This window comes from Mesitornis unicolor, unplaced genomic scaffold, assembly GCF_000695765.1.
Source record: "Mesitornis unicolor isolate BGI_N332 unplaced genomic scaffold, ASM69576v1 scaffold36233, whole genome shotgun sequence".
NCBI classification, from domain to species: Eukaryota; Metazoa; Chordata; class Aves; order Mesitornithiformes; family Mesitornithidae; genus Mesitornis; species Mesitornis unicolor.
The window spans coordinates 16,083-30,854 of NW_010177308.1; the positions used below are offsets into that span (position 1 = coordinate 16,083).

Sequence of the window (14,772 nt, forward strand, 5' to 3'; positions counted from 1 at the left end):
TAAATGTTTTTTAATTTTTTTTTAAAAACTTTTAAGGGACAAAATGAAATCTTAAGGTAGAATTGCTCTGAAGTTTATTAATTATTAGTTCTGAGCTTGGGAGTATATAAGTAACATGTGATAATTGGATTTTATTGCTTCAAGTGCCTCATCAGTACATAATTTGTTTCTAATCCTGTATGCAAGAAACTCATCTTTTTTGAGCTTTGACTGCTAAAACTGGGTATGTTAGCCTTCGAGCAGCAGTGCTGTCTGGTATGGAGAAGAGCCAGTGTGAGATTTTTATCAGCAAAACAACAGAGACTCTGTATGCCAAGTAGCAGTTGCCCAGCATTTGACTGGCGTGCCAGAGGTTTTGCCTCCTTCACCCTAATGTTGGTGGCAAAATTCAGAGCTGTTCATATTTTTGGATAATGAAACTAATATTGTCTGGGCGTATGCTGCAGTATTTCTAGAGAATATTGCAAAACCATTTATTTTAAAAGAATAAAAATTTTAGAAGTGTCATATCAAAAACAGTGACAAGAACAATGGAGACTTTGGAACATCTAAAAGTAGTTTTTCCAGCAAACTTTTAGCATTGATACTGATACCTCTTGAAACAGCTGAGTTGGGGTTTTTTAGATCTTTACTTATTATTAATTGTATTCAATGTCATCTTCAGTTATGAGGCTTGTGTTTGCAGAAGAGGTGAACTTCATTGCATGCTGATACTGTCAAATGAAGCCATGTCCTGGACAGTGTGGGGTTTGTGTGTGTGTGTGTGTGTGTGTGTGTGTGTGTGTGTGTGTGTCATTGCTGAAACCATAGTTTGATTCTGTTTTTCTGAATGTTCCTTTTCACCGCACGTTTTTCCTTTCTTTTTTTTTTCCAAAGCTATTCAATGTCAAAGATAAAATCTGAAGTTAAGTTTTTAGTCACTGGGTATCCATTCAGAATTTTTTTGATGTGAATTGGCCTGCTCAAAAATTAATATGGCATTAGTATGCATAGAGAGCGTGCTTAGTGAACTGAGAGACTTTCTGCCCAACTGTGAGGTTTTTTTATTAAAACTGTCTTGCTTTCTTTTAATCTGTTTTTAAACTTAGAATAGCTACTGTATTCTCAAGTATGTGGCAAGGAGAGCCATATAAGAGAATTGCTGCTTATGGTAGTGACAAAACCGGTAACTTTCAAAATCTTCTTTCTTGATTTTGCTAGTTTTGCTATAGGATACAAAGACAAATTAATGGATGAAGCATAAAAAGCACTGGAAGAAAGTGTATCTGCAAAACATTATTAAAATTGGCAAAGAAGGATTTAGCAGAAATTGATTTATATTGTGGCTTCTGTCAGCCTTTTAAACTTAGAGGTTTTTTGTGCGACACCTTCAAATTCTGGAATATTTAGCTATGAGGCGGCTATCTCCCTGACTACTTCATTCTCAAATTGAAGTGACTTATTATGGTCTCATTAGATTTTTGCAGCAGAGCAAAGAAGTGAATTATTTCTGAAAAATGTAAGTGGGTCATGAGGGGTTGATGTCTTGAAAACCAAAGCAAAACACTCTTAAGGCCTTCCTTGCTTGCCATGGAAAATTTAAAAGAAATAAATAAAAACAACAAAAGCATCCATGCAATTGTTTTTCTTTTTACCAGGAAGAGGAATTGGTTTGAAACATAGACTTAACATGTGTAAATTGCATACTCTGTGGTAGCTAATCTGTGGTATCTAATGGTATCTAAGTGGGAGTTATCAGTGGTAGCTAATATTGGCGTATAGTTTTCATATATCTTAGTTTTGTCCATTGAGCAGATTTTTTAAAAATATAGTGAGTTTCACTCTGTTATCCTAAGTAGTAAATTAAACTTGTCTTGCAAGAGTCTGTGTTTTTGTTAATTCTACCAAGATAGCTTCTGAATTTGGTGCAACTAAGCCTTGTCTCAGACAGTGTATGTATGTACAGCACTAGGAGTTTCATCTTCATCTATTAGCTGCTTGTCTTACTGTCTTATTAGTAAGGGAATGATAAAATATGTTTTTCTATGAAATATAGCACACTGATGATAAAAAAACCATGAGAAAGGCAGGCATTTTTGGAAGCTGGTAGAGATCTTGTATCTATTCTGGTTTTAATTGATTTAGATCTCAAGTTGGTAGTAAATTTTAAATAATAGCTTTATTGAAATGTCCTTCACAGCCACGTTATATTAATACTATATAGTTGAGCTTGAGGTTGGCTGAGTAGACAAATGCATTCTATCTTCAAGTTTTGTAATAGCATATCATGAGTGAAAAATGAGATAAAATGTTTGAGGTGCTGTTTGTGTATTAAGCCAGTGATCTGAAGCGTTTTCATGCCTTTCTAGATGTCTCAGTCATTTTCATGCTAGACTCCTTGTAATTTTGCTAAAATATACTTTGTTGAACAGGAGATATCCAGAAAGTCTTGCATTAATTTGCTGTTGTTTTTGCTCTTCAGACAGTGCCCTGTTATAAACTAAAATCACACATTCCTGACTGTAAACTGATCATGTTCCCAATGGAAATTTCAGAAATACTTGTGGCTATTTTCAAAATGTTGAAATCTATTTCTGTTTTTTCCACTTGTTTTTCTTACTAGGTTTTGGCACTGATTGCATTCATCTGCATAGAGACCATCATGGAATGCTCCCCTTGCGAAGGCCTTTATTTCTTCGAGTTTGTGAGCTGTAGTGCATTGGTGGTTACTGGAGTTCTGTTGCTTATGTTCAGTCTGAATCTTCACACAAGAATACCACAGATCAACTGGAATCTTACTGTAAGTTCATACAAAGCCTCACTCTATTAAAAATAGCTGCAAATCTTTTTTTAAGTTTGGTTTTTGAACTTTATGTTCTACTGTTGTTTAAGATAGTGTGAGTGTTCTTTATGCTGAGTAAAGTATACGTTATACTTACTTTTATTTTGAATACTAACAGCAGATTGAACTTTAAGATATGGCAAGATTAAACTACATTAAATAGAACAAAAATTGTCTTCTGATAGATTCTCTTTAGAAGGAGAAACTGCCTGCTAATGCCAGCAATTACTGTTTGTGGATGAAGTGGATAAAAATGCAGCCTGTAGTTATTTAGCTTTGACAGATGCTGCATTTACAGTAGCTCGTTGTTCTCTTAAGCTGTTTCTTATAGTGGGACAGCCATGCTACATATATTTTCTTACACAGATTAATACAATCATTTGGTAGTAATGTAAAAAATTATGTGCTTTCTGTGAAAGTCGGGTGTTTCGAATTGCTCACACACGTAACTATTAAACATTGACTGGCAGTACTTTATGTGTTCTCAAATACTTGAAGTTTTAGGAAGAGAACTGCTGGCAGTGCACATTCCTTTTGCACAAGTCTCCATTTCCATGCCGTATTATGAGTTAAACTTTCGGATTGGGTTGCATAAACACAGGTCACAAAATCACTATGTTAGTCACTCTGGTAAAAGACCTGTCAGCTTCAAGGACAATATTTATATCAACTTCTTTGGACATTGCAGATACTTACATGCCTATGTTCTGTTTTATTTTATAATAGTATTTGTAAGTACTGTTGGAGACCAGTCCCAGGGTTTTCTAATCTTCTGTGTAATTTTTTGTTTTTAATGTAATTTATTAGTGTTGCAATTTGCACACTTGCAATAACTGTACATAAGCCTGAATGAGTTGCCTGAAATGAGACTGGAATGTGGAATTAGATGATCCTTTGTACCCTAGGGATGTATGATCTATTGAGGAACTTTTCCAAAGAGTGCTTGGTAGATAGATTAGATGGTCTGAGAACTGTGAGTGGAGATCCAGTTGGCTTGCAAAACAAAGCCAGTGGAACCACTGGAATGTTACTGGGTTGTCTTGCCTTTGCTTCTTTTGTCTCCATTCTGCCAGTATTGTCACCACTGGTCTTTGTGGCACGCGGCACCTGCAGAGAGAGGATAGTCTTAATTTCTGTTGCTTGGTTGTTTAACGAGCATCACAGCAGCCTGATGGCTGATAACAGCAACTGAAGACCATCTTTTTATACCACATAGTTCTGTAATTGCTAGTAGGATGTACAAGAGCATGAGAACAAGTGTGTAAGTGCATCAGTGTCACCTAAGATACATTATGATTTTGCTGCTGTGATGTGAGTTGTTTCACAGTGATTACTATTGAGTTGGCCAAAAAGTAATTGCATGGTTTTTTTAAAATAGATGGACATAAATGTCTTGAAATGTAACTAACTTAATTTTAAACAGCAAATTCATTATGTAACTCGACAGCTGACAGTTAAGCTTGTTTTAGAAAAATAAAGTGCACTATTTGGTTAGCAATTATTTATTTGGTGTCGGTTTAAAAATGGAAGATCAAAAGGAACATTTTTGTCATATTTTGCTGTATTATTTCCAAGAAGGAAAAAACACTGTGCAAGCTCATAAAAAGTTATAATGTGATGTGTATGGTGATGATGCCTTAAAAGTACAGCAGTGTCAGAATTGGTTTGCTAAATTTTGGTCTGGAGATTTTGTTGTTAAAGATGCACCACGCTCAGGAAGGCCAATCAAAGTTGTTAATGACAAAATAAAGGGATTGATCGACTCCAGTCAGTGTTTAATGACATGAGAGATGGCTGATAATCTTAACATAGCAAAATTGAGCGTTGAAAACCATTTAAAACAACTTGGATGCATTAGGAAGCTTGATATTTGGGTACCACATCAGCTCAAAGAAATTAATCTCGCTAAGCACGTTGACATCTGAGATTCTCTCTTGAAATGTGAAGAAAACGATCCATTTTTGAAACACATGATAACAGGCAATGAAAAATGGATTGTCTACAACAACGATAAATGACAAAGATCATGGAGCAAGCATGACAAACCAGCTCAAAGCACTTCAAAAGCAGATCTTCACCAAAGGAAGGTCATACTGTCAGTCTGGTGGGATTTCACAGGTATTGTGTACTTTGTATTGCTTCCAAGGAAACAAACCATTAATTGGGATGTGTGCTGTCATCAACTGGATAAATTAAATGTTGCCATCAAACAAGTGTCCAGAAGTGGTGAATTGCAGAGGTGGTGTGATTCTCCATGATAACACCAGACCACATACAAGTTTGGTCACTTATCAAAAACTGTTGCAGCTTGGATGGGATGTGTTACCACATCCACCATATTCACCAGAACTGGCACTATCAGACTGCCACTTGTTTTGTTCTTTACAAAATGTCTTGAATGGTAAAACCGTCACTGCTGATGAGGATATCAAATTGTCCTAGGAACTGTTTTTTGCCAAACAAGAGAAGAAATTTTTTGAGGGCAGAATCATGAAGTTGCCTGCAAGATGGCAAACAGTAATTGAACAAAATGGACAGTGTATTGTTTTGTTTCCTATGAAAAATTCACCTTTCATTTACCCAGAAAAAATAGGCAATTACTTTTTGCCCAACCCAATAAATCCAGCTTGAATTCAAAGCAAGCTTGACCAAGACTTCTTACCAAGAGACCACAGAGTGGTGTGCATGGTGTCTGTGACTGAGCTGAAGTGGTGTCTCTGGAAGAGTCACTTCAATGACTTTGCATACCCTTGTTTCCGTATGTCTCTACCTTTTGTTCTGTTGTTGTGCACTATGGCATACTTTTACTGCCTATCAGAACGCTTTGACAGTATGTTGAATGTGTGTAAGTGCAAAAACCTAAATGCACCTCTCTGCCTTCCCCTAAGTAATGCAGTAGGTCTCAGATTTAGCCACTCTTAATTCCTACAGTAGCTGAGTGACAAGAATTGCTGCTTTGAGTGCAGCATTACTTTTCTCTGCATAGCACTCTGTTAGAGATGTTCAGAGAAAAGAGGGGTTAAAAATTGAACCAGTTGTGGGTGGGTTTTTTTTTTGGTGGTGTGTTTTGTGTGTGTGTGGGGGGGGGGTTGGGTTTTTTGGTTTTTTTTGTTTCCTTTTTTTTACAAGCTAAATATTTTGGTTTTTAGAGCATTGGTCACACTCTGAACTCCCTACCTTAACAGCATGGAGCAACATGACATAGAGTTCCACCTGAAGGGCAAATGGGATATACTGCAAATACTTATGCTTTAGTTCATATTGCCACATCAGCAGAGTTAGAAGTAAATTGTCACGATCTCACAAGTCTCATTCTTTTAGTTACGTACTGAAGATGAAATGCTTCTTCCATTGTTAACCAAAGATCTCTAAGAGAAGCAAGGAGAGAACTGGAAGCTCCTGACTTCCATTAATGGATGAGACCATCCTTCCTCCTGGTACTGCTCACTGATGTTAGCAGTCATTAGTCTGATAGGACTGGTACTCTGAGAGGAGTGTGGGAGTATCTTTGTTACTCAGATAGCTGTAAGCTAATGTTGCATGCACAGAGTGGGAAGTGAAAGGCTGCTGCTAAAATACCTCTATCAGAGATTATCACAGGAGTTGCTTTCTGAACAACAAGCTTTCATACTCCTGAATGCTTTAGGAGGAAATAACTCCTGCTTATGTGTAAATTCATTAATATACATACTTTAAAAAAATATGTATGACTTTATAATGGGTATTTCCCTTGTAACGAGTCTCAAACTTCGCTTTTAGAAGCTGTGTGAGAAGAAGAGGCTGTTACAGTGCACGAAAGAAATTCATAGTCCTAAATTTAGGACGTTTTTCTTTAAACACAGTACTCCCACAGACTTCCTAGGAAAACCATTTGCTTTCAGATGAGCCTACATATTAGAAAGCATCAGGCCATCAACTGCTATTGTCCAACACAGGATTGTTTCCTTTAGTACTTTATTAAAATTAGACTTCTTTCTAATGCATTGTGTATATTGTCTGGTGTCCACTATCCCTGGCTGGAATGAAAATGTGAATCAGTTTGTACTAGCATCTAACAGATATGCAAATTTACCCTATTTTATATATATATGCATATATACATTGCCATTTGTGGAAAAGAGCTTTGTTTTGCTCCTAATTAAGAGACTTGTCAACCACTTTCTCATTTTCCTGAGGTAAACATGAAAGAAATATGGAGATGGTGAGGCCAGAAAATAACCTTGCTTGGGTGTGTTGGAAAGAGGCAGGTCTGTTACAGTAAGATGAAAGAACAGTCACTTGTCTGTGTTGTGCAGCGCTATCAATATTATGCAAAACGTGGGGAACCTGTCAGTGGAAATTTCCATTTCCTTTATGCTTCAGAACTCAAGCGGAGCCTATTCTGCAAGGGGACTCGCAAGTGGCATAGGGGAATGAAGAGCACACCACAGCAGAGATTCCTGCTTAACTGATGAGCTACTGCTTTGAAATATTTGTTTTCAGAGTTAACTAATAACTGAATATTTGCTATAATTTAGTGTTTGACTAAATTATCCTTTTTTTTTAATTCATTATTTGAGTCTCATGTACAGTAAGAGCTTAAGGTCTTGCAGCCAAACCATGTGGATGACATGGCCCTCTAGAAGTAGAGATGGGGGAAGTTTACAGAAGTGTTTGTAGTATCTTTGGTAAATTTGCATGTGGTTTGCCAGGCTTTCTCACCATTACTGTTACTGCAGAGTGGATCCACTGTAATGCTGCAGTAGCTTTTATTCAGGGCTGAGAACTGAGATGACTTGGGAAGGGGAGAAGTGATGGCAAACAGCTGAGAATACAGGAATTTAACAGCGTCTCTTGGACGAGAGTTTGTATAATGAGAGAAATCAGAGTCATTACAGATGTAAATCATTGCATAATCTTCCAGTAGAATGGACTATTTATGTCTGTGTGTAGGAAAAAAATCTAATAGATTTTGACCATTGATCTTTATTTTTTAAACATCTGCTGGAGCTCCGGAGGGGTGTTTTGTCTGTGTACAGTTCTGCATACAGAGTTTTTCAGCCTAGAGCAGCCTCAAGGGTGCGGCACAGAACTGAGCACAGCACAGGCTAATTGGGGTCCACTGGGCTTGTTAGCCTGGACTCGGTCCCAGGGAAGCAGTGCTACAGGGAGGAAACTTGAGGACAGGTGTGTTTCTTTGAAGATGCGCATCAATGGTTGTATTTTGTGCTGCCTGAACACTTCTTTCATCATCTTTGCAAGGTTGGGGTTTTTTCAGTTGCTGCAGAGATGAAACGTTGTGTGCAAGCAGCTGACACTAAAGTAGTTGCCACAAAATTTGATGTGGTGCCAGAATGACAAACTGTCTCATGCCAACCTTGGCTCTGAAGAGTGCAATTACAAAGCTGTAGTTCAGAGTCCTTCACAGGGCAATCTTGATCTTTATTTTTAATTTATTTATTTTCCCTTTTTGTATTGAAAAAAATCTTTGGTTTGCCTAGCTGTTGAATGAGAAATTAAGTCAGTCATTCTTCACTTTTGTGTTTTCTGCTGTCAAAATAGCAATACTGTTTAAGGATAAAAATGAATACTTTATAAACTACAAAAAAAAAGTCAGAATTAATTTCCTCTGCATTAGCGCTCTTTGTGGACAGTTCTCATTTGATGCAGCATGATGTAAACAATGAGGCATTATTCTGAAAGAAATACAAGCACAAGTTTTAAATACAAGAAGAATTACATGGTTTGATAGTTATTGCTAGCAAGGTCTGTTGTTTTTGTGACAATAACTGCTGGTCCTGTCTGTGTGCAGAACGGCTTATTGGAAAGATGTGCAGGGAAAGCAGTGAGGAACAGCTAAGAAAGAACTGAGAGAAAAATAAGTGTGCGACCTTCAAGAAACAAAAATGAAACCAGGATTGTAGAAGCATTCATTCAGGAATGTGTTGTCATTTACAGCAGAGTTACTACATCTAGCAGAGCTTGTATTCCAACTCAAAAATAGTAAGAAATAAGAATAAAATCATATGAACCTTGGTTTTGAGGCCACTTCTTCAGTTTCTTGAAAATCAGTGTAGCCCCATGCTGTGAGATGGCACTAAGATTCTGTTTGCACAGCATGAAACCAGCCCTCTGGGTCACTAACATCTTTCTGAAATTGTTGGTCATAAATGGGGGAAGCAATGCTTATGTAAATCTTGGAGTAGCAGAATCTAGTGTTTGAATAAAGGCTCCTGTACCTATGTAAGCCTAAATAAATTGGAAAAAAAAAAGATTCAGGAATTATGCTCATATACTTAATTTTGTTCTTTCTATTTAGGACTTATTTTTGCTTGAGAAACCATGATTCCATTTTTAATTACGGTGCAAAATGCTCGTACAAGGTTTAGTAATATGATTATAGAGTAAAATTGTGGGAGTTTGACCAGGGGTACTTGGTTTAGAGGACTGACTGGTATGTTTGTAAACTTCAAATTGACAGCTTCATATAGAAACAAGGGAACAAGTTCCCAAATCTTGCAAGTAAAGTACTTGTTGGAGGAAAAATTAGGGGCATTGTAACTCCCCCCCCAAAAAAATCAATAACCACACTACAACCCCTTCCCTTCCCCTGCCAACTGAAAAACAAACCACCAAACAGAGCTGAAAGGAAATGTTACTTTGAGCTCTCTCTTTTGTGGAAAATAACATGGACAGCTGCAGTCTGCTAACTTCTGTCACCTTTTGTGACAAAGTCAAGCTGTTGAAATGTGCAGGCTTCTTTTCCAGGTTCCATTCATTTAGCTACAGAACTCTATCTAGATGTAAACAATTTGATTTCAGAAAGCAAATGACAAAAGCAACCACCAGTTTAACTGTCATCTTTTTGTTTGTACAAATTACAGTTTCAACGTGGCACTGTCTCCCTTTTAAACAGTATCTGGTCCCTTGTGCAGTATCTTACTTCACCACAAAATACAGGATAAAAAGGCAGAGCATGTATTTTGATTAAATGTCTCTTAAAAGTTTGCATGTGTGAAGTCATGGAGAGCAAAGGATAAAGGCATGTGCGTATTACTGATGCTGCCTAAACAGAAGCTTTCAAAGCTGATGTCCCTCGCAGCTTTCAGGAGTTACTTAATGGGAGTTTTGAGGTTTGTTAACAGACCTCTCATTCACAGCTCTCCGGACCCTTAACAGCAAAAGGCTGTAGGATGCTCTTCACTTTTCTAGAGTTTCCAACCTTTACAGCAGGATCAGCAGAACAAAAGCCTCACCCTATCTATTTTAGTATAAAATGCTGTCTTGGCATAAGCCCATCTTCACCCATAACTTAAGATGCCTCCTCTGCCTTATGCCCTTTCTGAGTGGGACAGATTGCTGGTGGTGGCGGTGGCAAATCTGTGTCCTTGGATCTGTTCCTTTGGACTAATGGGACCATCATTGGTGACTGAACAGAGTGACTTGTGAATTGCAAATGACCAGAGTCAGTCTCTGATTTTTAAATAATTTTGGAAAGGAGAAAAGGAGCAGCAGCAGTCTAGAGTGGATTTGATTCAGCTCATAGATTTTATTCTCTGTTATGGATGGCAGCTTTGTACAGTATTTTATGGCACAGCATACTGTCTCATGAGGTTGCTGTAATTTCAGCAGAAATTCTTCTATCTGTGTGATGTGGTTTTTACTTTGTCTATAAATATAATAGCAAGAACTTCAGCTACATCATGGCCAGATTTGAAATGGCTCATCTTTTTTCAATTAGTTTATTCTTCTTATTGTCACGATTATTCATGTTCTTTTCATGGAAAAAAGCTACATTATGTTAGGAAATACCCTTTACTTCTTGAATTCTTGCTGTAGTTCATTCTTTTCTGTTTCTGCTCTGACTCTGCTCAAACTGTTGTATTTTTTTCTTATCTTTCTGCTCTAAGCGTTAAATACCAAATTTTATATTAAAAACTTCCACCAATATTTGCATCTGTGATGACACCATTATATGACATTATTATTGATAAGTGTAATTGCTGCTTAAGCTTCAAGCAGTCTGATCTGTGGATATGAAAGATTGTGTTAATTTTAGCTTTTCAAGAAGCCATCCTTATTGTATGAATTGAATCAAGTATTAATTGCATTAAAAGCTTTTGACCTAAACAGAAAATGGAATTGCAGAAATGAGTAAATTGGACGGAATCAAGTCTTCATATTTGAATTTTTGGGTTCTTTGCAAGGAGAAATTTTATATTCTTTGTAACAGTACAATAAAATGCCATTGATAATGACAAAGTTTCTAATACCCTTATATCTTTGGTTTCCTCGAATAATAATGATAAAGGCACCAGCAGTCTATTTCAGCAGTATTGATATTCTGTACTGTCTTGAACTTCTCACAAGCAGCCTTTGAGTCAATTTGTAGCATGGAGATAGATGATAATGTCTGTTGTGTTGTGGATAGGTCTGACTGTCTTGCTGATATTTGGCAAGATGATCAAGCTGACAGATTGAAAAAGAGGTCAGGATTAATAAGCACATCTGATGCCATATCTCATAGAGCATTATGTATCATCCACTTAGTCTTTAAGTATGGTACTAAGGAAGTACAAAATGTGTCTGGAAAAACATAATCTGGATTATAAGAAATGAAAAGGTGGAATATTAAACACATCTTAGGTTGGTTGTTCTGATGGTTAGCTCCCTTACAATTAAAACTGACTTTATTTTGAATAGTACTTTTGTCTTAACTTTGCAGCTCTTAATTTTGTTATATTATTAATTTTATTGTACTTTTTTATGCTAAACTTTTAAAAGAGCTAGTATTTTTTAATAATTTGAACACTGGAGTCTTCATGTACACAGCTCAATCTTTTTAATATTCAAAGCAGTTTAGGTTCTTTGTTTCATACTGTGAGAAATTTTCTCCTCCTTGCAAATAACTTCTGTGGCTCTTCTCTGTACCCTGTCCAATATTTCAACACACTTTAAAAAATGTGGATACCGGAACAGGATGCAGCGTTCCAGTGTCCCTTGCAAAGGTAAGAGTACCACCTTACACCTGTCATGTCCATATGCCCAAAGGAATGTGTAAGTGCTGTTTTCCCTTTTTTTTTTTGTCATGGCATCACAAGTTTTGATGCTTACCTACTGTAATTACTAAGTTCTTCTGAGTTATTTCTTCTAGGATTTTGTCTTACTCTGTAGGTCACTCCTGTAGGTGGCAAATACACTCTGGCAGTAAAATACATGACTTGACCTTGGGTTGAACTGATTTTTTTTTTCAATTATTTAAAAGCATAGGTGCCCACTCCTCAGTATTTAGTTTCAACATTCTTGGTGACATACATAGGTTTACTCTAGAGACCTGATGAAAATGTCGAATACTGTTGAGTCTTGTTTACTGTCTATTGTTGTCATATATAGTCTATTTGTAGTCATATATAATGAGACTTTCCCCATAGTGAAAAAGGTGTGTGCAGATGAGAACCACAGCTCTTGCTGGCAACCTCAGAAGCACAGTTAAAGCTGCTAAACTCAGAATTTGAGAAGAGAATACTTGGAGAAATTTCAAAATTATTTTGAATTTTTATTTTCTAATACCTCTGTTTTTTAAAGTTACCTTTGCAAGGCAAGAAATTACATAATTAAAATGACAACAATTATTTAACAAAATTCTAATGTTGCTTGATGGCATTAGTACCAGATAACATCTATGTTGGTGAGCTTGAACGCAGATACGAAGTATCTCTCTAATTATACTCTGGCAGGTGAAAAGCTGGTGGGAGTTTGAGACCCACAACTGGCTGTTGTTTCCTTACTATTTGGTAAGACAGTTTGGGTCTTACTGGGCTTGTGAAACTTGAATGCGTGGGTGGAAATAGCGATGAGCACTGGAAGCCTCTCAGATTGCTTTGGAAAGTCCCACTTTTAGATGAGGATCAGGCCACAGTGATACATCACACTGCTTATCCACAGGTACACTTGAATTTTGATAACCAGCTGTTGCTGAGTCAGAACCCTCAAAATAGTTTTCCCTGCGAATAACACAGTGCCAGAAACTTTCAGTTTTTACAGTTGCTTTCTAAAGCATTCTCAAATCGTGGCTGGAAAAACAGATGTTTTGTGGGTGGCTGGATGATGATGGTCTTTTCAACGTCTTTGTGCTATGTAGCTGGAACATAGTCATGGGATTCATACCCAGAGAGTAAATTTACAGATTTCCAAGCCTAACTTCTTACAGCACTTTACAAGATGCACTTTGGGGAAAAGGAAATAAATAAAGAAATAAATGTAGTAAGTGGAGGAGCAGGAACAGGAAGTGAGCTTGGCTTGCATGTGAAAGAAGAGACTGAAGTAGAACAGATTTCTTCTTGAATTCTAATTAAGGAGTGATGATGGGATTTTTTTATGGTGGGAGTTGGCACATTCACTGTGTTTTTGTTGGGTTTTTTCCTTTAACTCAAAACTGTAAGTTGCGCAGTGGAGTCGTATACAGGTTTTCTTTCCATCCCATTTGGCTATGATAGTATTTACTTCTCCCTGATTTCATGTTCCTTCAGGATATTTGTACTGAACTGCTATTCCTCCACACCCCTCAGTCCATGATTTCACCTACTCATTCAGTTAGCATGACAGTCTGTTATTTCCTACATCTCTGTAGTGTACATATGTATCAAATGTGTTAAAAATTTGTAAAATATGCTCCAAGTGACATACTGAACAGCTAGTCCCTAATGAATCTAGCACTTTATTTCTTGTATTATTTTGAAGTCCCAACTCTTGTTTTAATCAGATATTCTTATATTGACATAATTATTATTGTGCTAATAGCTGCCATCCAGAATTCTTACTTATGTTCCAATGACCCTGCTTTTTGTAAGGCATGGCAGCATAATCATTTGAACACTAAGTGACAGGCAGCAGATGTATAACTGAATTGCAGGTTACCTGTCATTTTTCTGTGATTGGAGCAAAGCAAGAATTTTCCCTGAACGTAGGTGCCCCTGGGCTGTCACTGTGCCTATGTTCTAAAATATCTGCTTGCAACATCAATTTAATGCAATAAATAAGTAAAAATCTGTGTAATCTCACAATATGGGCATTTGTTACAGCATAAGGCACGCAGTTTTCTACAACAAAGGCCTCAAAGAATTTCTGTTAAAATTCATGACTGTTACCTGAGTAGTGCATGGAGCGCTGTTGTGATGTAGAAGAACAAGGGGTTCATGAAGTGCTAAAGCTTGATACTCGGGATATGGAACAGCTTTACTCATTGTTTATGCTGACAGTGCTTTTCTAATAAACCCATCCAGAATCTGCACTGGTGCTTTAAGTGTTTGACTTCAGTTCACAGACCAATGCACACAAATGCTACATTTCCTGTGTAATAATCTTTGCCGCCTTTTGTGTGAGTGATGAACTGTGTAGAAACTGGGAGAGTATTGCTGTAGTTCTTGCTCTAACCGTCTTCTGTTTTTTTCACTTCTAATAAAGACAAATGAAGAATCATTGTTTAGTAATGCTAATGAATTTATTTTTTTAGGATCTGGTCAACACTGGACTCAGCACTTTCTTCTTTTTCATTGCCTCTGTAGTACTTGCTGCTTTAAACCACAAAACTGGAGCAGAAATTGCTGCTGTGGTAAGATTTTTGAACTTCTCTATGCATTACTCTTATTTTCTATTAAAACTGAGAATAACTTTTCTGTTGTGCTCATTGAATACTTCTGCTGCCTTCACCATGACAATTTACTTCTAATTTTACAGTTGGCCATATGCTAATTCTGATCGAAGGAGTATTGTCATCCTCTGAGTTGTTTTTCTTAAGGCTTGAGGGAAGAACAAACAGGAAAATGACTTGCAGCCTTGCTTCTTTCTCTATAGCTAGCTTAGATTATACTGCTCTATATTGCAAGCATTTGGAAAAGATAAAGCCAAAAATTCACAAGAATTTGGAACTGCGTGCACATAATCTGCTGAATTCTTCTTGCTCACTACAGATC

At 37.0% G+C, this 14,772-nt stretch overlaps 1 protein-coding gene across 1 annotated transcript; it reads left to right on the forward strand.

Annotated features, from left to right (window-relative positions):
- Positions 1–2,602: 2,602 nt before the first annotated feature.
- Positions 2,603–14,411, forward strand: CMTM4 (CKLF-like MARVEL transmembrane domain containing 4; the record flags this gene model as incomplete). Its single annotated transcript, XM_010182044.1, has 2 exons — positions 2,603–2,779; positions 14,313–14,411. Coding segments are annotated over 2 exons (276 nt in total), but the record flags the coding sequence as incomplete, so codon positions are not given.
- Positions 14,412–14,772: the final 361 nt, after the last annotated feature.